At 33.4% G+C, this 24,670-nt stretch overlaps 1 protein-coding gene across 2 annotated transcripts in view; it reads left to right on the forward strand.

The window, feature by feature from the left end:
* TNPO1 (transportin 1) overlaps nucleotides 1–23,472 on the forward strand; it is a 74,856-nt gene extending 51,384 nt beyond the window's left edge. For both annotated transcript variants that reach the window (XM_033111019.1, XM_033111020.1), the window contains exons 11-25: nucleotides 347–515; nucleotides 3,016–3,168; nucleotides 3,894–4,119; nucleotides 6,012–6,183; nucleotides 7,014–7,100; nucleotides 8,526–8,633; nucleotides 8,765–8,923; nucleotides 9,005–9,092; nucleotides 10,504–10,602; nucleotides 10,784–10,879; nucleotides 13,675–13,750; nucleotides 14,626–14,725; nucleotides 16,920–16,994; nucleotides 17,816–17,958; nucleotides 20,086–23,472. In XM_033111019.1, the coding sequence (XP_032966910.1) occupies nucleotides 347–515; nucleotides 3,016–3,168; nucleotides 3,894–4,119; nucleotides 6,012–6,183; nucleotides 7,014–7,100; nucleotides 8,526–8,633; nucleotides 8,765–8,923; nucleotides 9,005–9,092; nucleotides 10,504–10,602; nucleotides 10,784–10,879; nucleotides 13,675–13,750; nucleotides 14,626–14,725; nucleotides 16,920–16,994; nucleotides 17,816–17,923 (1,716 nt within the window). In that variant the 3' untranslated portion in view covers nucleotides 17,924–17,958; nucleotides 20,086–23,472. The remainder of the gene's footprint in view (nucleotides 1–346; nucleotides 516–3,015; nucleotides 3,169–3,893; nucleotides 4,120–6,011; nucleotides 6,184–7,013; nucleotides 7,101–8,525; nucleotides 8,634–8,764; nucleotides 8,924–9,004; nucleotides 9,093–10,503; nucleotides 10,603–10,783; nucleotides 10,880–13,674; nucleotides 13,751–14,625; nucleotides 14,726–16,919; nucleotides 16,995–17,815; nucleotides 17,959–20,085) is intronic.
* Nucleotides 23,473–24,670: the final 1,198 nt, after the last annotated feature.

The following is a 24,670-nucleotide window of genomic DNA, read 5'->3' on the forward strand; positions in this document are numbered from 1 at the left end:
TTCTAGCTTAATTGGAACTAGATGGTGACACTAGCAGAGTTAGCATTAATTTCCCGTTGATTCCAATTATTTGGTGTTTATTTTAAAATACCTTAAATATGATCTGAATGTGATATGCAGGTAATCTAGATTATACCAGAGGATGCGAGGCAATATAATGTGGTTGAAAGTACCTGATACCTAACAGGTGTAGTGTAATCTAGTCTCCCCTTCACAAAGAACAAGTGAAGACATGTGGTTGAGAATCCTGTTGGTGACCCCATCTCTGGATATTCTCATTCTTTTACTCATGTACTTGTGATTAGTTTATAATGAATATCACCAAAATTTTCCCTTTGAAACAAAGGGTGATGTTGAAGAGGATGAAACGATTCCTGATAGTGAACAGGATATAAGGCCACGTTTCCATCGATCAAGGACAGTGGCTCAGCAGCATGATGAAGATGGAATTGAAGAGGAAGACGATGATGACGATGAAATTGATGATGACGATACAATTTCTGACTGGAATCTAAGTAAGTCAGAGAGGGAAAAGCACAGTTACCTGCATTGATAACTTTATTGAGAAATAATTTATACCATATAATTCACCCATTAAAGTGTACGATTCAGTGGTTTTTAATATCTTTATTCAGAGTTGTGCAAACATCACCACAATAAATTCAGGAACATTTTCATCACCCCAACAAGAAACCCCATCCCCATTATCAGTCACTCGCCATTTTCTCCCAGTCCCCCAACCCGAAGCAACTACCAGTCTATTTTCTGTCTGTATATTTGCCTATTTGGACATTTCCTATAAATGGAGTCATACAATATGAAGTCCTTGTTACTGGCTTCTTTCACTTAGCCTGTTTTCTTGATTGCATCCGCAGGAGTGGGATTACTGGGTCATATGGAAATTTTCTGTTCAACCTTCTGAGAAACTGCCAGGCTGTTTTCCAAAGTGGCTCCATCATTGACTTTCCCACCAGCAGTGTCTTAAGATTCTAGTTTATCTACATGATTGCCAACAGTTAATGTTTCTTATTACAACCATTTTGGCAAATGTGAAATGGTATCTTACCGTGGTTTTGTTTTGCATTTTTCTGATGGCTCTTTTGGTTTTTTTAATTTATTGGGGAATATTGGGGGACAGTGTGTTTTTCCAGGGTGCAGCTCAGCTCCAGGTCCATTCACCATTTTCAATCTTAATTGCAGGGAGCGCAGCCCACCATCCCATGCGGGAATTAAACCGGCAACCTTGTTGAGAGCTCGTGCTCTAACCATCTGAGCCATCCAGCCACCCATGATGGCTCTTTTATACTTAACATTCATTTTGTTCCTTAAAAGGGCTTCTCATCTCTAAACTGTCATTTCTAAAAAGGCTATATATTTTTTTCATACTATAAAATAGAAACATTGACATTGATCACAAGCCTTTTTTGTTTTCCTAACATAAACTTATTTTTTGTGATAAATTGCTTTGTCATATTCAAACTTACAAAATATCTTTTTTAAATCTGTTAGTTTTCAACCTTAGCTGCAAATCCACATCAACTGTTGAGCGGATGTTCTGGGCCACATGCTAATTAAATAACTCTGGGGAGGAACCTAGACACCTGTATTGTGCTTGCTGGCTTTCTGGTTCTTAGAGCTCTAGTTCATGGTTTCTTAACCTCAGCACTCTTGATACTTGGGGCCACATAATTCTTCGTTGTGAGGGCTGCCCTGTGTATTAGAGGATGTTGAGCGGCATCCTGGATCTCTACCCAATAGATGCCAGCGTACGCACAGTTGTGACCCAGGAATGTCTTCAGACATTGCCAAATGTCCCATGGGAAACAAAATCGCCCCTAGTTGAGAACCACTGCTGTAATTCAGTGTTAGGATTTCCAGTAACTATGAAGTGGTTAAGGACATGACTCATCAGCTGGGACTCTGTAACTCATTTGGTTCAATAATGCTCTGTTGCCTGTTTAGTTTCCTGTAACTAACAGTTGTGCCAAACGTGCCAGGCATGAAGCCAAGGACTTTGCGTGCACATCAAATGGAATCTTTCCAATAGCTTGACGTAGGCAAGGAAACTGCAGAAAGAGAAACTTGCCCAAGGTCAGCGTAGCTGGTACTGATGACACATTAGTATTGGCACCCAAATGTCATAGGAGAACCCAAGGTCTTCCCTCCTACCACAAATTAACCTTCCAGTGTATCCCTACTTTCAGGTTTAGGGTAGGGCGACTTAAGAGTATGATGCAGATTGCTCTTCAAAAATAGGGTACATTGAATTGGGGGGTGCACTTCCTCTTTGCATCCCACCCATATTTATATTCTGGAAGTTTTTCTGTGCACGTACAGAAAAATACATGTATATCTTCTTTTTCGGATAGAAAGCTGACTTTCCAAAAGTGAAATCAGATCATATGTCCTCTGCTAGTTCTTTTCCATGTATCATATAACTCATTCTATGTCAGTACATAATAGATTTCATTGTTTTGTGGCTATAATAATTATTTGTATGGATCTACCATACAATATAATTAAGACCCTTATTGATGAATAAGGTGTTACTTCTGGCCACTTTCATAACAACTATAACAGCTTTTTTAAAAAAAGGATTTTACCATTGTCTAATAGTCTGTATTAACGGTTTGTAATGCCTAGTTCACATTTGGATACTTAATTATATTTTTGTTCTTTTTAATTTTTTCTTTTCTAAATTATATTAAATGAAATCTAAATTTATATATAGTCCCATAGTTAATAGTTCCTCAGTCTGGAAAAAAGGTTTTCCAGCACATTTTTTGCTTAATGTGCTGGTGACTTTTGTTCCAATTTATAATTAGTTTGATAATTCTTGGTCATAAAAGTCTTGTTAATAGAATTTTTTTCATGTGACAGACTGCCTGTTGAATTCTTTAAAACTGTAGAGGTACGAATAAAGTGTTGTACATGCAACAAATACTCATTTTATATATATGTAACAAAAAGATAATAGAGGTTAATATAATATTTCTGATTTAAATATTTCCTTAGGAAAATGTTCTGCTGCTGCCCTAGATGTTCTTGCAAATGTGTATCGTGATGAGCTTTTGCCACATATTTTGCCCCTTTTGAAAGAATTACTTTTTCATCATGAATGGGTTGTTAAAGAATCAGGCATCTTGGTTTTAGGAGCAATTGCTGAAGGTAAGTCTAAGTCAAATTTGAACTGGAAAGTCCGTAATAGGCACTAATGCTAGGCTACTTTAAGGAATTAATACTCCGTAAGCAAGACTATTCACTCTAAATTGATATACTTTGCTCTTGTGTTGCTGATAATGGGATAAATAAGACTATCATCTACAATAACCTGGAAAAGGATATTTGAATCCAAAAGCCATTTTAGGACAAGTATTTATTTTGAACCAGTTAACTATTATTTACTAAACAGCCATAGGTTTACATCTAATATCAGCCCGATATTTTGCAGATTCTTCTGTTATAATAAAGGGAACTGAGAGCTGTGATGTCAGAAGCATTTCCATTCCTACAAAAATAACTTTGTTCCATAAGTGAGTGTAAGAAATACGATGAATCAAGTGTGTCATCATTCTCTATAAAGGATTATTATTCTGTCCTAATTGTAAACATCTATCTATAAGAAATTGAAGCGTTTTACAGGAGTTTCTGAAAGTCATAATTTGGTTACCAGAAGTAAAATAAGCTTTCCTAACACTACTGGAAGATACATTAGGTTTCATTTTAGTTACTTTTTTTTTAAATATATAATTTTGGAACAGATTACAGTATATTAATTGCAGTGGAGATGATCTGAATATTTTTCATGGATGCATATATAGGTTTAATAACTGAAATAATTTTAACCATATTTTAGCGCTGTTTGAAAGATTTCTGTTACTTTTTTTTCCTAGGTTGCATGCAAGGCATGATTCCATACTTGCCTGAGCTCATTCCTCACCTTATTCAGTGCCTCTCTGATAAAAAGGCTCTTGTGCGTTCCATAACGTGCTGGACTCTTAGCCGCTATGCACACTGGGTAGTCAGCCAGCCCCCAGACACGTACCTGAAGCCATTAATGACAGAATTGCTAAAGCGTATCCTGGATAGCAACAAGAGAGTACAAGAAGCTGCCTGCAGGTGGGACAAATTCACAATAAAATGTTCTTTGTGGGCGAAAGGAGTGGGTATTTCAGTGAGAAACTCATTTTCAACCTTATGATGGAAAGTTGGTATTAAGCCATTAATGAGGTTTTTGTTATCTGTAGCTTTCACCTGATGATTTTGTAAATCCAAATGTGACTCTAACTAGACATCAGGTTTTGCTATTCCTTAAACTGTTTTTCTCAGTAGCTGTAATAACAGAATTATCTTTTGTTATCCTAATTCCCACAGATGTCTAGAGTGGTGATGGCAAGGGTCCTACTTTTAAAGCAATAACAAAGTTGGAGCAGGTTCACATTGTTAGTCTGCAGGTCAACTACCGTAACTCCACAGAAGCTCCACAGTGACATGTTGTCTGTCACATAGTGTATCTATTTAAGTAGCTGCTTTTTCAGTTGAGTTTGGGGCTATCTTGTTTTTATGTCAGACCAGCATTTAGTTGCATTGCTACAAATACTTCAGTTTTTTGAAACAAACCTTTATGTTGTGAAAAGGCCTGCCAAGCATAGCTCTTAATTTTTCAAATAGAATTTCTTTTACCACTAACTTTGTTAATAGGAAAAAAGAGCCGTTGAAAAAGGAAAGTAAATTTAAATATAGTTGGACTTTCCCAGATTTGAAGCAACAATATCTAGAACAGAATTTTGATTATTAATGAGATAAAAGAAAGTTGAACCAGAGGGCTTTGGTGATTAATAGCACTAAATTTTTTTTAAGTGGGTGAAGGATATAGACCGTGTTTGGTTTCCTGTAGTTTATTCATTCAGCTTGTTTTTTAGCTCTCTGCTAATCGTTAGGCGTATACTGAATGCTGGGCCTAAGTTCCTGCCATCTTGAAACTTACAGGCTAGTAGGGAGTACTAAACAACTATAATTTATGGTAAGTCCTGTGAAGGAAATAGATAAATAGTTCACACTTGCTAATGAATAAGACTTTTCACAGATGGCTTAAGCCTATCATTTTACGAAATTCCTGACTTGATAGAACAAGATAATACAAACCCTAATTTTAGAAACGAAGAGCCAGATATACCTTAGAGTCAGGACAAATTTAGGTCTAAATTGATACCATTGCACTGAGATCCTGGAACTTTTTCCCTTTCTTACCCATTTGTCCTAATAGATAAGCCATACATAACGCAAATTTGTAATAACAAGTATACCGTGCACTCTTAAGTGTATAGTGTGGGGCTTAGAGAAACATTTTTAACTTTATTGAGGAATAATAATTACATATATTTAAAGTATACAACATGATTTGGTATTTATATACATTGTAGAACTATTACCAAGATCAAGGTAATCAACACATTCACCACCTCACATAATTAGCATAGGTAACTCTTTTTTCATGGTGACAGTGCTTAAGATCTCTCAGCAACTTTCAAGTATGTAATAAACGCACTAAGTATATCAAACACACCAGGTGTTAAAAATGATCGTCATTTTGTGACCGTTGGTAAAATGAAATTAGAGTTTTTAAGTTTTAATTGTAATCTTACTAATCTGGAACAGTCACTAGAATGTTAGCTACCTGAGAATTGGGACTTTGTTTTGTTCATTGCTATATCCCAGCGCTCAGTGATTAAATAAACAGTGAACACCAAATAAATTTGTTGGTTGAATAAATATAAGAACGAACAGATTTTAATTGTAGATTTTACCATTGTAGTTAAATAGATGCACATAGGCTACGTCTGAAAGAGGTGATGAGGATGGGAAAGAACTACAAATACACATCTGGTGTGGTACAGTAGGAAGAGAGGCGTGTGAAGTGTAAATAGATGTTCTATAAACTATAGACTTAGTGTTCTATTTCTATTATAGACGATTGCTTCTCTGCAACAGTATTCTCTCTTTAATTACAGTGCCTTTGCTACCCTAGAAGAGGAGGCTTGTACAGAACTTGTTCCTTACCTTGCTTATATACTTGATACCTTGGTCTTCGCGTTTAGTAAATACCAGCATAAGAACCTGCTCATTCTTTATGATGCCATAGGAACATTAGCAGATTCAGTAGGACATCATTTAAACAAACCAGTAAGTGACTGTGATTAACTATTATGAAAAACATATAGCAATCAATAGGGTAATATGTATTTGAAAATTACAATGTTCTGAGAGATGTGAACACTAGTGTTTATTACTTTAGAAATGTATATCTTAAAAAGGCAGCAAGTGTATTTACCTTTTAAATATTAAAAAATAAATATGTGCTTGGTGTGGAAATTACAGCTGCATCTCATGAATGGAAAACACTTTGTAGAGTGACTAAAGAAAAAGGGATAAACGTTTTATACTCTGAATTTCAACTTTTACTTAATTCCAAGTATTTTTGTGTCTACCACTTCATAAATACTGCAGCTTTAGAATACAACGTCTAGACATCTTTGTTTTCTCAGGGGAACTTACCAGGTATGGGGAACATAGTAGGTAAATGAGAATTGGAATATTATATATTATATTATACTATATATACTATATTATATAAGACTGGGTCTTATATTTTTGCTCCAAAAGATGCATTAGAACTAATGGTCTGGCTAGGTCTTATTTTCGGGGAAACACGGTATATGTCACAAGCCCCGTGACTAAAAAAATTCACCAGAGAGTAAAATTTACACAAATTATCCCTGATTGTGATCAAGTAATTTGTATGTAGTGGTATATCTGTTTTGTTTCAAAAAGAATATAAGATGACTTAAAAATAGAACAAGGTTGTATAAATTAAAAAGGCAAAAAAATAAATTTTAGAGGTACAAAGAATGAGGCTGAAAATGCGTTCTGTAATGATTTTACACTATTAGACTCAAAATGGACTGTTTACATATGATATTGGAGGTTTATGTGTTTTTCATCATTGTAAACAGGAATATATTCAGATGTTAATGCCTCCATTGATCCAGAAATGGAACATGTTAAAGGATGAAGATAAAGATCTCTTCCCTTTACTTGAGGTATGCTAAGCTGGTAACGTTTAGTTAATGTAACTGTGTTTCACCAAAAATACGTGTCCAAATCTAAAATGGGTATGTGTGATGATAAGTAAAAGTGTTAATAAATTTACATTCTGAACCATTTCTGTTAAAATGCTGAATGAATATGTAACTTGTTACTGTATTTACAGAACATCGAAACTAAGAAATGTTATTAAATACAGAAAGCATAATGGAAGTGTTAGGCTTTTTTTTTTTTTTTTAAAGTAGACAAGGGATTATATATGTTTTCTAACCTGCTCTTAATTGATAATAAATTATTTTGGAGATCTTTCCATATCAGCATCTATGGATCTATCTGTAACAACATTTCTTGATATAGATATATACTATACCATAATTAATACACAATTGACCCTTAAACTGCACGGGTTCACTTAAATGTGGATTTTTTTTCAGTAAATACTGTACTGTTTTTAATCCACATTTCAGGTGTCCATGGATGAAGAGTGCTGACTAGGTACATTGATCTACCCATTTTATAGAGGAGGTGTCCATGGGGGTGTCTTGGAACCAATCCCCGCAGATACCAAGCAACAACTTAAGTTTTGGGGGAGAGTAAAGTTATTCTGTGGAGTTTAGACTATATGCGGTGGGGGAGAGGGGTCGGTGCCCCTAACTCCCACACAGTTCAAAGGTCAACTACAGCTTAAATTATTTTATATATGATTTATTGTATGCAGACAGATACACTCACATATATGTGATAGCATTGGGACTTGATACTAATAAGGAGGGACTTTATGTCTTTTCTGTCCAGTTTGATGTTTTTTTCCATGTATACTACATACTTTTTTAACCAAAAAGAAGTGTAATGTGATATTTAAATAAACACACTGTCAAATGTGGTAATTTAAACCTAAAGGAATTGATATTGGTAGAGCTAGTTCAGTCATTGTCATTCTTGTTCCCCCTGTCATTTCAGGGGTCACCACTTCTGCCATGGATTGTCCCTAGCCAGAGGAGTAAAAACTGTGACCTAGGGCAGTGGCTAATTCTGGGCCCAACAAAACAAGATGAATTATTATGGCTAAATAGATTTATTTCAGGCAAGGGCTCAGAATATGCCCGGTAACATGCCCACATCATTGACCAGGATGGGAGGATAAGTAAACATGTCTCTTATGTTTGAGGAAACATAGGAATATATAGTAATCTGTTCTTGAAGATAACATTCATTATAGAAACTTTTTTACATTTTTTTCGGAGGAAACCTCCCCTGACCAGCTGGCAAACTTAACAGCAATGCGTGGCATCCAAAGAAGATGTTTGAAAAGATAAATCTGTTATTGCAGACTATTAGAGTGGGGAGTACTCTTGCAAGCCTTTACCATAATGTTCAGTATACCCAGAAATTTTACCTGTTGTATACTTTATTCTTTCTAGTGCCTATCTTCAGTTGCCACAGCCCTGCAGTCTGGCTTCCTTCCATACTGTGAACCTGTGTATCAGCGTTGTGTAAACCTAGTACAGAAGACTCTTGCACAAGCCATGGTATTTTTAAAAATTTTATGTCTCACCCTTCTTGGCGTCATAAACATTTTTCTAAGGATAGGCATAATGTATACAAACTTTCTCAGTAACTGATTCAAAGTAAGTTTTCAAAAAATTGTGTCTGATTTCAGCTGAACAATGCTCAACCAGATCAATATGAGGCTCCAGATAAAGATTTTATGATAGTGGCCCTTGATTTGCTCAGTGGCCTGGCTGAAGGACTTGGAGGCAACATTGAACAGCTAGTGGCCCGAAGTAACATTCTAACACTAATGTATCAGTGCATGCAGGTGAGACTTGTTAAATTAAAAGTGAATTAAAACTTAGTTCTTTGTGTCACATTGGGGTTAATTTCTTCTTATTTGTTGTAGGATAAAATGCCAGAAGTTCGACAGAGTTCCTTTGCCCTGTTGGGTGACCTGACAAAAGCTTGCTTTCAGCATGTTAAGCCTTGTATAGGTAGGAATATTTTCTACTGCTATGATATTTTTAACGTTATTTTTACACCAGCTATGTTTTTTATTATTAAAATGCAATTTCATGGAATGCCAGCATTTTTTGTACATTGACTCGTTAAAGCTGCTCTGATTGAAGCAGGCAGGATGGGAACTCCTGTTGTTCTTTTGAACTCAGCATCACTTCAGCAGCTTGTCAGGCATTCATGACTGGAGAAAAGTTGAAAAAGTATTAATTTAGAATAAAGGAAATGCCTGCCTTTGAAGCCTTGGTATTGTATACTAGTTCATGGATATTTTTTGAATAGCCTCTTTTTTAAATAGACATACCTAGAAAAAATAATAATCAGGTTTTCTCGTGATAAACCGTCATACTTGTTCAGATATCATAGTGAACTTTTCAAACAATTTACTTTAAATGTAAATAATGTTTTGTTTCTTTTTAAAGAGCATCGCATTTGTTTTAGCCTTCTGTGAAGATAAGTGATTCCTTGAATAACATAACCTGAATTGCTGTCAAATCCTTTAAATGGGATTTGGGTTATTTTTTTCTTTATTTCTATATCCCATCATTTTGAATGATAGTTTGTAATACATGACTTAATAAACCTTGGTTTAAAACATTGACCAAAAAGCCCTTTTCATTTGATACAGTTGTGCTTTGGGGTTTTTATTTTCTGGTTTCATTGAGATACAGTTGACATATTACATTCTATAAGTTTAAGGTATACAACATAATTGATACGTGGTATAACTTAATGTAACCTTTGTGAAATGATTACAACAAGTTATCATCCATCACTTCACATAGTTACAAATGAAAAGATAGTAACTGAGTGCCATGAATTAATGATTAATTAACTTTTGATTCTTGAGCATGGATGCACTGAGTCCTTTTTCATATAACAAAACAGTCCAAGTTTGTTTGGTACATTTCTTGCCCTTTGCCTGTTTTGAGACATTTTTCTGAGAGCCTTCATTCATTTTACGTAAAAAATAATATTGAGAAACCACAATCTGATTTCTAGGGTAAAAGTAATTTTAAAAGTCAAAATCATTGATTTAAAAAAAAAGAAAAAAATTGTGTGTGTGAAAAACTAGCTTTGAAGGAAGTTCTGTTTATTGTGTTTTTCTCACTTTTAGTTTGAACTTTCTCAGTCTGATGGCAAGAGAGATTACTCTGACCAACTCTTTTTAATGGTACCTGAAATATATCAAAATTATGTTCCTGGTCTACTTCATATGAAATTTCAGAGATTGCCTCCTTCAGTTTCTTAAGATAAAGATTACCAACATCTTTAAAATACTATTTCTTGACTACATTTTAGTTTCCGCCGTTTAGTATTTTTTTTTTAAGCACAATACACTGCTATTGATAAATTTACTACATAGTTTTTAAAACATTTTTTTTCTAGCTGATTTCATGCCAATATTGGGAACCAACCTAAATCCAGAATTCATTTCAGTCTGCAATAATGCCACATGGGCTATTGGAGAAATCTCCATTCAAATGGGTAAGTTTCTTTTTCTTACAAATATTTAGATGTCATAATATTTTTGTAATTGCCTTTTTTTAATTTAAATGAGCTTTATATATTTTCATAAATAGCTTATGTCACAGTTAATAAATGGAACAAAATTGGTATTTTAACATTGAATTTTTTGTTTTGTCTTTCTCTTTTGGGGATGATCTAGGTATAGAGATGCAGCCTTATATTCCTATGGTGTTGCACCAGCTTGTAGAAATCATTAACAGACCCAACACACCAAAGACGTTGTTAGAGAATACAGGTACCATATGACTGAACTGTTTTGGTGAAGAGAAAATTACTTACCTTTTAATTTTAAATTGAGATGCGTAGAGAAACCAAAGCTAGCTTTAGAAACACAGTTTATTATTAACACCTATTTTGGATTCTTAGTACTGAAGTGTACTGTACTGTTGTAGCTGCATTCCTTAAATAGTTTTCAGAAATTTTCAAAAAAATACTTTTTCCTCTATTCTAGTGTTTTAATGCTCCCTAGAATGAACCCCAGCTGAAATAACTATTAAACAATATGAATTTTACTTTTACATTATTCAGAGAGTAACTGGGAGCTGGAAAGTAATGATTTTTTTAAATCTGTAAACATGTAGCCAAAGATGGATTGCAGTGTAATGTCCAATTGGTTTACAATGGTGAATATGGATTGTCTATTTCATTTTCTATTCTCAATTTTCTTCAAATTGAGAACTTAAGCAATAACTTGTGGGATTTTTATTTAGGAGGATAGTTTCTCTTTTCCATTTTTAGGGAGCATGTTTATATTAAAGAGTACCTTCCATACTATAGAACACATTTCAGGGTGATTTCTTTCTACCCTCTCCAATTTTTGCTAATAATGATAAAAGACGTAAATTTTGTTTTCAATCAGGCGTATCTCTTTATACACTAAGATAATTCCAGTACACTCATAGTCAGTGAGGGTCTTACCAAAATATTGGATAAAGATCAGAATAAGGTTTTCTAATTAAGAAAATTTGTTTTCAAAGGCATTTTAATTTTATATTTTTTAATTATAGAAAGTATTGTAGCCTAATGTGATTAAAATTGATATGTTTATTGGTATGGAAGGAAATCTTAATTATGAAAGTTACATGGCTATATGGCTGTATATGGGTACTGTTTTATCATAAAATGATCTAGATTTTCTTGCTGAAAAATACAAACATCTATGTATAGGATGGTTATGAAACCTTGTCGGGTTTTTATCTCCTTAGAACGCAGTACCTATACGTGACATTTAGAACAGTTATAAAATTACTGTTGAACCTAAAGAAACTTCCAATTTATTTTTAAATGTGAATGCATAACTGCAAATAAATGTTGAGTGTAATGTATATTAAAGTTTCTTGTGGGATATCAGTTGGTTATAGTTTCTTTAACAAATTGGCTTTATCTATAAGAGTATATTCTAAGTATGATTCTACCCTAAGTAAATCAAAAGGTGGTTGATAATACCTTTCAAATTGATGGATTGAATTGATGTGATTAAGAAACACACTTAGCATTTACTTACTGCATAGTCTTACTGCTAGTGGCTGCAGAAAATGTTTCCCTTACTCCTTATCCATAAGGGGGAGACATCAATTAAGCAAAATCATTGTCAATGGCTAATGTCCATAGATTTTAGCAACTTAATTACCATTATCCTAATATTTCATAAAGCCAATTCCTTAGTGTATGCAGTTATTTACTCTTTTAGTATATCCTACACTGAACTTTTTCGATGGATCATCATCTGCTTTATCGCATGTTTCATTGGATTGTTCATACTTGCCTGTTTAATGAGAATGTTGCATAGTTTGTGTCTTTTAAACATAGGTTTTCTTCCTCTTGCTTCATATAAATCTGCTGGATTTTAGTATTATCTGTGTAGTTTGCTTCAAGTAATCCTTAAACATTTTTCTTTACCCTCCCCCACACACCCTTTTTTTATGAAAGGTTAACCTGTAAGTTTTTGAGAGAACACCATTAAAGCACCTCATGGTTTGTTTTCTGTTTGTATTTTTTTTCCCGTTGTGTATAAATGTATTTATATGTATGTACCTTTGAATTGCAGAATGCAGTTCTGAATTATACTTGTTTTAGCTCTTTGTAAGTTTAAGGACTTTCTGAATTTTGATGGTGAATATATGTTTGATTAATTCCCATTTTAAATAAAATATTAGCATGTAATCAGTATAATGTTTTATCTATTTTGTGCTATGCCTTTTATAGCAAAGAGTATATTTGGTCCACATTCCACATGTCATTACAGTGGACTGTCTAAATTTCCTTTATGTCAAATATGGTATTAAATAAGTGGACTGTTACCTGAGTTACCACCATTAGAGGGTTTTCAGAATGGGATCTGACATAGCACAGCAATTTTCCAATCCATTCAGTGTGTACCATAACACCTAAAATTTGACAGTTGATTTTTATATCAGGCCACAAATGGTCCACTGGTTTGTTTTGGAAATGTTAAACAAAAATTTACCAAAATTTGGATTAAATTCTTTGATAATTTTCAAAGAATAGAAATCACTTGTAAAAGATGTGGAGAAGTGAGAAATTTTAACTTCTGAGAAATGTGTTTGAGCAGACAATTCAGAAATGTAGTCATTCATCTTTACTAATATTTCTTGGGGAAAACACAGATTACATTATTAAATTCTGAAATTTCAACTGGCTTTGAATGAAGAATATTTAAATCATCTATTTAATCGCTCATCTTTATTAACAGAACACGATATAGTGACACTAAATTGAGCGAGAAAAGCAATTCATCATGGTTTTTGGTGTTCTCTCAACCTTTAAAGTTTTTCAATTCCTTTTGTTTTTCCTTTTTCAAGAGTATGCCATATATGTTGCTGCCCCTTATTTTAGGGGGTGGTAATAAACAGCACTGGTGAAATCTTATGTTTATTATCATACACAAATTCTGTTGGTTTCTGTTTCTGAGTTATTTGTTGTTTTTTCTTTATTTTTTCTCCTTCCCCCTCATTTGCTCATGTCTTGGTTGGCGTTTGGTGGTGTATAACCGTGATTGCGTTACCTTAGCAATAACAATTGGTCGTCTTGGTTACGTTTGTCCTCAAGAGGTGGCCCCCATGCTACAGCAGTTTATAAGACCCTGGTGTGTATTATTCAATCTTTTTTTTTTAATTCATTTTTCTTCACTCTTTCTTTCTCTTTCTATCTCACTTTTAGATATATTTTCAGTTGGTTACAAAAATCACAATCCTTAATCATTGCCAACCATGTGACTAATCTTGTCCTATCAGGTTTGTGAGGTTTTTAGTAGCATCGTCATGTATATTTATTTTATGTTGTGGCTAACGACTAATTGATGCATGGGATAAGATTGTCACATGCTTGCTGTGTTAAAAAGCTTGATTATACATAAAAAGCATTTAAATATCCACCAGTAAAATAAAAATGCATGCAAATTCTATAAATTTAGGTTTTTGCATTATGTTTCTTTTTTAGAATTAATTTGAAAAGTTGGATTGCATTAAGAAATACATGTTTAAATTTGTTATGTATAAAAATCTTATTTGCTTGTTAATGTAAAAGTTAAACATCTACACCATAAGTTCTATGATAATAGTTTATATTGTGGCAGTATATCCTATGTTCTGCTTCTTTCAATTGATAATCTTTCAATTCAAGTCATTTTTAGTAGTGTTTAATGGAATATAAATTATAATACAGTTTTTAAAATTGGTAATTTACTTTTGGCTCAAGCTTGTTAATAGTTTAAATGGCGGATTAAGATCAATGATCCGTTTCATAGATGCAATCAACTAATAAGAAAATGAAAATTTTAAGGCTTTCACTATATTGAGATTAGATGGACCCACATACAGGAAATGTGAGAAACTTAAGCTTTATGAAAAGTCTTGGAATAGAAACATACTGTGGAGCTTATTCCATTAAATACTGTCCATTAGCATTGTAATTGAACCTGCTTCCTAGTTAAATGCTAAACTCAATTCTATAATTTACTAGGTGCACCTCTCTGAGAAACATAAGGGACAATGAGGAAAAAGATTCAGCGTTTCGTGGGATTTGTACCATGATCAGTGTGAATCCCAGTGGAGTAATCCAAGTAAGATATTCACAAGAAATTGTTTTTAATTTTTAATGTTCTGAATAATGAAATTTTAAAGGGGGAAATATCTTAACATTTTATAAAAATATTATATATTTTTTAAAGATTCTAAAACAAATTAGGTTTTATATGTTGTATATTTCTTAATATCTGAAATGACAATACCTGTCTTTTGTTTCCTCAGTTTTTTTTTTTTGTCATGAAATACAGTAACAGCAGATTGGGAGAATAAAGTTACATTCTTGTATTGAATTAAGCCAAAGCGGCTTTCATTCACGTTTCGACCTCATTGATTTCCTTTGTATATGTCTCCCATCCCTGATTATCAGTTTCTTGACTTTGAGGATTTCTACACTTTAAGAGTGAACACATAGGAGTGTAATCTTTGTGTTTCTTGAATTAAATTTAGAAACTCGGCAACTGAAATAGAATACTGAATCAGCCATTGAAACTGCTTTAATTTTGAGAGCTATGATTTATTCGTCCTTATTTTGTTTCCTATCTTAGTGCATATTATATTTAGACAGTTTTAGCATTTTAAAAAAATCATTTGGCAATAGTATCAAGCATGTGTCTGATCAAACCTCTGGATCGAACTACCAGTTTTGATACCATGTATATGAAATGAACAAAATGCAAGCTGTGAGGAACTCTTTAAGTTAAATGCCCCAGATTCCTCAACATAAATTGTAAAGAAAAAAGTATGGACGGGGCTTTCAAGAAACTAACCTTTCACTTCCAAGAGATGGGTGCTTTGAACATTTTTTAATTGAGACCTTTAGATATTTCCTGTCATAATTACTGTGTTGTTGAATTCAGGTTAAGAAATATTACAAAGTTCAGATTGAAGCAGGTGATAGGCATTGAAAACTTACATATTAGAACTGGGAAAAATACCTTTTGACTACTTTCATATTTGTATAACAGTAATAACTTATTAAAACAAGCCAGTACTGTCTTTGTAGGTGGTTCCTAGGTGCAAAATAACCTCCTGACTTTGTTTCTTTTTTTCAATAGTTAAGAGCTTTGTTTTTGTCACCTGAAATGTATTTTAGAGGTATCTGGTATGACGTTTACCATGTTGAAAAGGAACACTTTCCCACTGGGATTTTAGTTACTTTTTTTTCTTTTTTGAATTAACATTTGAAGTAATACATGTGTATGGTCATGAAATCACTACCAACTTAAGAATTAGTAGAAATTTATTCCTTTTACATATGTTTTTGGATAGGATTAAAAAAGAATGTCATAAGTTTTGTTTTTTATGTTTAAATTTTAATCACATTCTAGAAGTGTATATATTTGAGTTTTTAACATTATACTTTTATATTTGGAAGACATGAGTTATAATTTGAATAAATCATGACCATTAGGCACATGGCATTTTATTTGCTTAAATGTTTTATATACATTGTCAGTGAGTTTTGAAATTAATGAGCTTTTCTGAATTTAACAGTAGAATTTAAAGTAGTGACATGTCAGAACATCAGCAATATCTTGAGCGTTGTATGTTGAATTGTGTCAGTATGATAGTCAATATTTTAAAATACTTTAATGACATATTTAAAGCATATGCCTGTTACCACTTTATTAATCTATAAGGTAATCTTATAACCTGATTATCTTTTAAGTAATTGTTTTTGAGCTTTGAGTTTTTCTTTTTGTTTGAGTTGTGTTGTGTTGGGTTAGGTGTTATTTGCAACTACATAATTAGTTTTCCTTCTGACTTTTGGTCATTTCATTTAAGTTTCTATCTGAAGATGTCTTATAATTTAGGCCTATTAATTCATATACTTCAAATCAAGCTTATTTGGTATATAGTTTTAACTAACTTTAAAGTATTTTTAGGCTAGTCAGAACTGTACAATTACTGGATTTATGTAATTCTTAATCCAATAAATGAAGGGTTGTTTGAATTGGTGCTCATTTGGTGCTTCCAGTCCATTGCTGATGCTAAATGCTTACTAGACTGGGGTTTTGTTTTGTGATGTAAAATAAACGCAGAAGGGCATTAAATTCCAATATAAACTGAGTAGAGGTTCCTTCATGTTGGAGTAATAGAGGTAATCATTTATAAGTTTCATAATCATAGTTGATTTAAAAAAATGTTTTCGCTAGGATTCTGGTTTACGTATGTTTTTGATATTTTGACAGATATATCAATCTAAGATATATTTCTTGCTTATTACAGGATTTTATATTTTTTTGTGATGCTGTTGCATCATGGATTAACCCAAAAGATGATCTGAGAGACATGTTCTGTAAGGTAACTAAAAAGTATTACTGTCCTAGTTGGAAAGTTGAAATTGTTTTCATATTTCATATGAAACTTGGACTCTTCAAGTCAATATTGGTGGACTATACAACCTGTGTTCTCAGTAAAAAGGTTGGCTTACTCTTTCCTTAAGATACAGCAGTGACTGTGGATCAGTAGAGCTTGCACTTTGAAAATACTTATTCAAGTAATAGCACTGATCGCTCATGTCCCATTATCCCAACTATGAAAATTAGCATATGTTTTCAAATACGGCTGAGATTTGGAGTATAACAAACTGTTGAACAAAATAAATCTTAAGGGGTCTCCACAGGGATTAACCTATATAATTCTGTTTTAGTAGTCCTCCCCACCCCCTTACCCCATTTGACTGTAGTTGGCACTCAGCCATAACAAAATAAGAAGTAAAATGCTAGTACACATTTGAACTATAGTCACAGCCATGAACCCAAAGCCTTGTTTATTTCCTACTTGAAAAAACTCAGTATGGTATAGAAATTTTATCCCATAGGAGAATTTCTCACTTTTTTATTTGTCTTTCATAAATATTATGTCAGAGATTGCTCACAGTACATCTTCCTAGGACACTTGCTAAATTCTAAACTTCTCAAAACAAAGTTGAGCATATTCAGTGAGGCCCTTAGGCAAAACATGGAATAGTATAGAGTCCAACAAAGTTTGAGAATTACTGCTTTAAAATGGATAAAAATTTTGGAATAATAAAATCAATAATGTTTGATTTCAGAAGCTATGCAGATCTGAATTTTTTCTCTTTTGTTATTGATAAATTAATTATTTTTTTTACTTTGCAGATCCTTCATGGATTTAAAAATCAAGTTGGGGATGAAAATTGGAGGCGTTTCTCTGACCAGTTTCCGCCTCCCTTAAAAGAGCGTCTTGCAGCTTTTTACGGTGTTTAACTTCATACACTTAAGCTGCAGTCCCATAATTAGGGGTAAGTTGGATGAAGTTTGGAAATTTTCATGATGAAGAAACTTAGGACTGCAATCCAAAAATTACTGAATAGAATAAAAGCTGTTTTTTTCTACAGAGATTGAATAAAATAGTCTCATGCTATATTGGACTTTAAAATTACTTAAGTGAAGGCTGGAGAATTTCTTTTTTTTTTTTAGAGAACCATCAAGCAAGATAAAATGCATGGTTCCACTCTGAATCCTAGGTGGAAAGAGATCCAAGCTGGTATGCTAGCTAGATTGCTTAATATTGCTGCAGCTATTCCTTTTTTGCCCTGTAAGAGATGACCAACATTCCCTGTGGCAGAGTAGAAATTATTTCGTTTTAAAACATGAATTTATAGTCTCTGATATAGCAAGAACATTCTGTGTAGTGAGCTTTAGGAATAACCCAAGTAGAATAGGAACTGGGTTTGGGCTTAGCTAAGAAGATTTAATATTCAATCGTCAACATGCATTTTATTGAGTACCTACTGTGGGCCCAAGTACTGTAAATTAAAATGGGCATTGGAAGATTCTGTTTTGATTGGTGCAATAGAGGGGTAAGTCCACTTGGATTCTTGTTCCTTGAGTTTTTCTGTTTTTGTTAAGGAGAACTAACAATTCAGGTCTCTTGGCCTCATGTCCTTCATTGAGTTCTTTTGAGGATTAAATGCTGTACTATATGTGAAGGCAGAACTTTATAATACATTGCCTAACACACTAGTGAACCAGGGGATATACTTCTTTAGGTTTCAAACATGAACTGAGACATATTTTACTTGAGGGCCAGAGTGTTCTCAGTGTGTATCCAGCAGTTATATAACAAATTGAATTACCCTTTATGTTGAAGTTGTTGTTTGCTTGCTTGCTTGTTTGTTTACTCTGAGCTAGATTTTAAACCTGGAAAGATTTCAACATCCAAGTTGTCTAACCTGGAAGACAGTAGAAATAGACTTGCAGCCTCACAGCTCTTCATGTGTGTTGTCCCACTATGGTCTTCAATCCTAATAGCTGTTTTGTGGCCTTAGCATTTTGGGAAAGTGCTTGATTCAGTTATGTTAAATCATGAGAACACAATAGATGCGAATGACTTTTAGCATCAAAGGCCAGAAGACTCAGCTGTGAGCTAAGTCTTGAGCACTTTCAGATTTATTACGTTCTGTGTTCTCTCTCGTATCACCAATTATGAATTAACTGTGGTGATTATGTTCTGAGACAAGATATGTAATAATTATCAGTTTTCAAATTAGAGATGAAAGTGGATCATATCTTTTATCCCTGACTTTTTTGTACTCTTCTTTCCTTTTTTCAGAGGCAGAGAAAAGGGGTTGCTTGTACTTCTCCACAGATGGGCTAATCACCCTCTGTGAATTCAACATGATGTTTCATAAATGTTAAACTTTAGTGTGAGTGGTTAGTAGAGTTTTGTGGTGACAGTTTCACTGTCAGGTACTAGTTACAATCTCCCAGGAATTTGCCTTTATTTCTTTACGTCCTTATCATCATTAAAACTGCTAGCATTGAAAAAGTCCTTATCGGGAAAATCAAGAGTCCTGAGAGTATAGGAAATGACCAAATAAAATGGGATCGGAGGAATTATTAGGAAGAAGAGGGCAAGTGTTATATGTAGTGACCCTAGTGCAATGTAAACACCTTTAGCGCCTAAGCAAAAATGTCAAACAACCAAAAATAATGCTCCTTCATTTTTTGATGGTTAGATTTTTGTTTGCTTTGTACTGGGAATACTGGCAAAAGGATAATGTTTTAATTCTCACTAAGGAAAATTTTGAAGAAGACAACTTACGTAAGAAATTACTGGCTCCTATTGGGGCCCAATGTGCAAAAGGAGGTAAAGAATTAGGCTGATAAGCATCCTACCAGTAGAACTTGCATTTCACCTATATAAAGTGCTACAAACCTCTCTGCATGTGTTGCTTTTTGACAATTGAGAGCCATAGGAGAAGGAAGCAACATGGTTATCACTGACTAGAATAATCTTAGGCAATTTGTCCAATTTCTCATTTTCTTTAGGCAGAGATAGCATCATTACTTGATTAATTTTGTCTTCCACTGGCTTTAAAAGGGAAGCAATTGTTAAAGTATGAAATTGTTTTCTTTTCTTACAGGTCCTTCAGTCTTGGAGACCATGAGGGAGCCTCTGCACCCAGGGAAAATGTTACCCTTTACAGGGGGGAAGGGTAAACCAGTAGGGAATACAGTACAATCCCAACCCTACTGGGAGGGGCGGGAGGGAGGTGTTGCTGTATTAAGTCGATGTTGGGAAACGTTTTAACATCATCTGGAGCCTTTGTGGGTGAAAATCTGTCTCCAATTACAACTTCGCACTGGATGTGAAGAAGCAAAAACAAAAAAAACCTGTTTATTCACAAAACATTACATTCTGGAATATTAATGGGGAATTGTACCAAAACAAGAACCATATAATTGATGCATAGAGATAAGAGAGGAAAATTTCTATAGCACACAATAAAGGAAACCTAAGAATAGCAGTTACAAACAGTAAAGAAGCTTTTTTTTTTTTAATTTAAAGGTTTTTATAAATTTTCCCACATGATGGGACCTCGTTTTTGCATGCTGATAAAGAACTACACAAAAGAAGCTAATAGAATTAAAATCAGCTTGCCTACCCATAATAGAAGCAGGTTCTTGGAAGTTACAATTTAAGGTATCCCCCAAAAAGTTGGAAATAAAAAAAAACTAATTTAAACAATGAAGCACCCTGTGAAATGCCAAATGAGTCACTCCTTTTACCTTTGTGGGGTGGGCAGGGAGGGAGGAATAAATGGGGTTGGACATATCAAACTAAAGATTGAACTCTCGATTTTGCATTAAAACATTAAGGTAGTGGGTATAATTTGATGGTTGTACTTCATTAGATTTAATTTCTAGGCCAAGATGTTATTTTTAAAGTGCAGTTTTAAAGTTCAGGCATGCATTCTGGCTCCTAGTGATTGAAAGTAAATTAGTGGGAAAGTAAGTAGCATGCTTGCATCACATAGAGTGAGTTTGGTATTCATTTACCTCTGTTGCGCCAGTTTGTGTTGCAGTTTACCAATTCAATATAGCCCTGCATTTAAAATTCCTTTTTAAGATTTGTGGATTTTATTTTTATTAAGAATATAGATATAAAGTACTGTAGTTTACAGCTAGGCCTTGAAATACCTTTTTAGGATCTGTTAGGAAATAAGATTGATATTGTATTGTGTGTAACCTGCACAATGTGGAAAGCTGATATACCTGTGCAAAATCTTTGCCTCTGTGCTGTCAAGTGTGATGTGCTTTCTGCATGGTTATATACTAGTGATTTTATCAAAACTTCTAAAACTTAAATTACATGGTAAAAGATCTGTAAGAGGCTGCATAAGTGTTAGTTGGCACATAAAGACAAATGTAGAAGTTGAAGACATGATTGCTATATTTCAATGTTTATTCCCACTCAACATATTGCCTTCTAAGCTTTCTTTTTTTGTTCAAAGCATGATCTTAAAGATATGTTTAAGTTAATGGATGTAATGCAGGGTTCCTACACTGTATTGGCGCATGTTGGTGGCCCTCTGTGCCCTAAGTATATGCACACAGGGTGCAAGTAAAAAGCTACAGAGTGAAAGTTGATTTGGATCCTCTTCATTTCATTTGTTTAGCTTTTCTGTTATTTTTCTCTACTTACATGTATTCCTGTGAATAAATCCTTGTTAAGTTAACCCTTTACTTTTCCTTCCATGTGTATTTTCTTATATACTGTGAATGTGAAAACCTTAACTGGTACACTTGATCTTGTGTCCATATGAAAGTGCAAGTCTTTATTAATTTGGATTGCCTGAACAGTGTATCCCATGATGATGAAGGAAAATGGAGAGATTTTTCTTTTTAACTCTGCTGGTCAGAGATGAAGCCACACCTTTCCATTTTTCAATGCTGCATATTTAATCTGCAACAAAAATGTTAAGCCATAACAACCTTTTTATATTTTAGTTTGTCACCTTTGCATTGCAGAATAAATACTGAATAACCATTTTTATAAGCAGTTGCTCCTCTTTGCATGGTTCTGTTCTTCTAAAAGTGTTGAATGATACAGCCATTGCACTGAAGTTTGAGCTGTATGCGTGTGAATTTATAAATACCGTTTTTAAAAATTTTAAATGCATGGTAGCATGCAGAAAGGTTTTTGTTATTGTGTGTGTGCGTGCGTGTGTATGTATGTGTATGTGTGTTTTAACATGTTCTTTCACCTTTCCTGTACTTTGGCTTTGCAAATTTCAGTGTGTAGAGCCTGAAATTATATTTTCTAATGTCCTTTTTTTTTTATTTTATTTTTATTAAAGTTGGATCCAAAGGGTATATAGCATTTTTCTTTCAACTACCATTGCTTCACTGGGAGCTCAAAATTTGCCTCCTAGTAAGTCTTTAAAACCTGATTAGGGGTACCTATTTTATCCTTAAATTCTAATGATATTGTGTAGTGTTCTGAAGACTTCTTAGAATTTAACATGGGAGATATTTTAATATTCTAAAATAGGTAGTAAGTATTTTAAATTGAAAGAAATGGCAAAATTCTCTAAACACTTTAAAACAAACATAAAAACAACCTTCAATAAAGTTATCTGGATCTATGATTGACAATTCTATATTGACTAGAAATGCAATATTGTCACCTCCTTGATTAAAAATTGGTTTCCAATTAGGCAGATATGTAACATAAGAATGCTCATTTTTTTAGTCATTTAACCTGTTTTTAAATTTAAAGAAATTTAATTTAAAAATAGAAAATAAAATTAAGTAAATATGACTGGCAACCTGAGATTAGGTTGTGGTTTTTGGGGGTACCCCCCCCTTGAGGTTATTGTTTCTTCCTAATTTATATTTCAGATACATAGTATAGCATAGGAATTTGCAGAAGCCATTTAAGTTATCTTTTGAGGTAAGCTCTGATTTAGCATTTATTGTTCTGATAAAACTTAAAACATCATGGGATATATATATATATATAAAAGCAACTTAATTCTTGTGTAGTCTTAATAGTGTTGAATGTTGACTGAATGTCTATGAATTGTGAGTGTCTTTGTTACATTCCAGTGTTTCTGCCTCTTGGCATGCTTAAAGCACGGCTTACTTCATCTGCTCCTTACACACTAAAGTGCTGTTAGTGTGCTCAACTACAGAAATAGCCGCTGCTAAGTGATGTAGATTTTCTACTTGAATATTTTTATGTTGTAGGAACCTCAGGAGGTCAGTGTTTACTGTTTTATATATGCCTTCTTTTTCCTGTTCAAGCTTCTCTCTTTGAAGGATTCTAACAGAACAAAAGCTGCTGATCAACCTAAGTTGGAAACAGAAAGTGTATTTAATATAATTTAAATGCATGTTTGGCAGTTCCATGTTATAATCCATTAGTAAGTGAACTTAGTGCCACAGATACTCATTTATTCAGGAAAAAAATTGCTTTTTGTATTGTCTAATCTTTAATAATAACTTCATACTATGTAAAAAAAAAATCACTTTTTTATATTTTTGGGTTGGTTATTTCCCAAATAATCAACATGTAAATAATCTTTAAGAGCCAGTTCTAATGCTTTACATTATTGCTACTTGATTTTGTGACGCAAGTTAGATTTCAGAATAGGTGTAAAAACAACCAAGCCATTACATCTTTAAAACAAAATAAGTAGCATACATTTTGTAATTGACATATTGATAAACACTGTGATTTTTTTTGTTAAGACTTTTTTCATTGATTGAATTGCTTAAATTGCATATATTGTAAAATAGGATCAGATGTATATTTTAAAATAATTTCAGCTGACTTTCCTGTATTGAAATGCTTTGTCTACTTAGTTATAAAATATTCAGATACAAGTTTTATCTCAGGTGAATACTCTTGTATCCTTTTTGCTTTGGTCACTTATGCTTATAAAGGGTCATCATACATATTCTTGTTTTTGAGTGTATTTCATGAAGCATCTTCCCATTTAGTCTGATTTTTCCAGTCCTTATTCTAGCAGACTAAGGTGGTATAAATCCCTCCTGGCGAGCCTTTTGCATGTAGGTTTACCTTGAAAGTGAGTTCATTTGGGCCCTTCTTTTCTCCAAACCCTTAAGATAGTAAAGGGGAAATTTTTCTGTCCTATATTAAATTACCCTACATAGCTGAAATGCCAGAATTAAATTATGTTTTAAACCCTTTTGTCTAAATTTATCTGAAGTACTTTGCCATAAAGAAAAAAAGTGGTTTTTTTGCTTCGTATAATTAATCTATATTATTCATATTGAATGTATTAACAGATAACGGTGCAAAAACATTCTTCCCAAGAGAAGAGTGTGTCATGCATAACTGCAATTTTAATCTTTCCTTTAGTAGTACTTTAAAATACACACAGCTTTGCTTATTGAATTACTTTTGCAAATAATACAAGGGGGGAAACACTAACTGTTGCTACTATACTGTTACTGAAGTGTAGGCATTGAAATCTTTAAGAAAACTGTGGTCTTCAGATTGTTAAAGGCCTGGGATAATCTAGACGAAAAAGATCAGTAAAGAACTGTGTGAACATTATCTAGTAATACCATGCAAGAGCATTGTATACCTACTTAGTACCTTTAACATTGTATTAAATATGGAGATACTTTTTAAATGGCTCTTAAAAATTAAACTTTACATAAGCATTTCATTCACTTGTACACTTTACAGGTGAC

The sequence above is a fragment of the Rhinolophus ferrumequinum genome, chromosome 7 (assembly GCF_004115265.2).
Source record: "Rhinolophus ferrumequinum isolate MPI-CBG mRhiFer1 chromosome 7, mRhiFer1_v1.p, whole genome shotgun sequence".
Classification (NCBI taxonomy): domain Eukaryota; kingdom Metazoa; phylum Chordata; class Mammalia; order Chiroptera; family Rhinolophidae; genus Rhinolophus; species Rhinolophus ferrumequinum.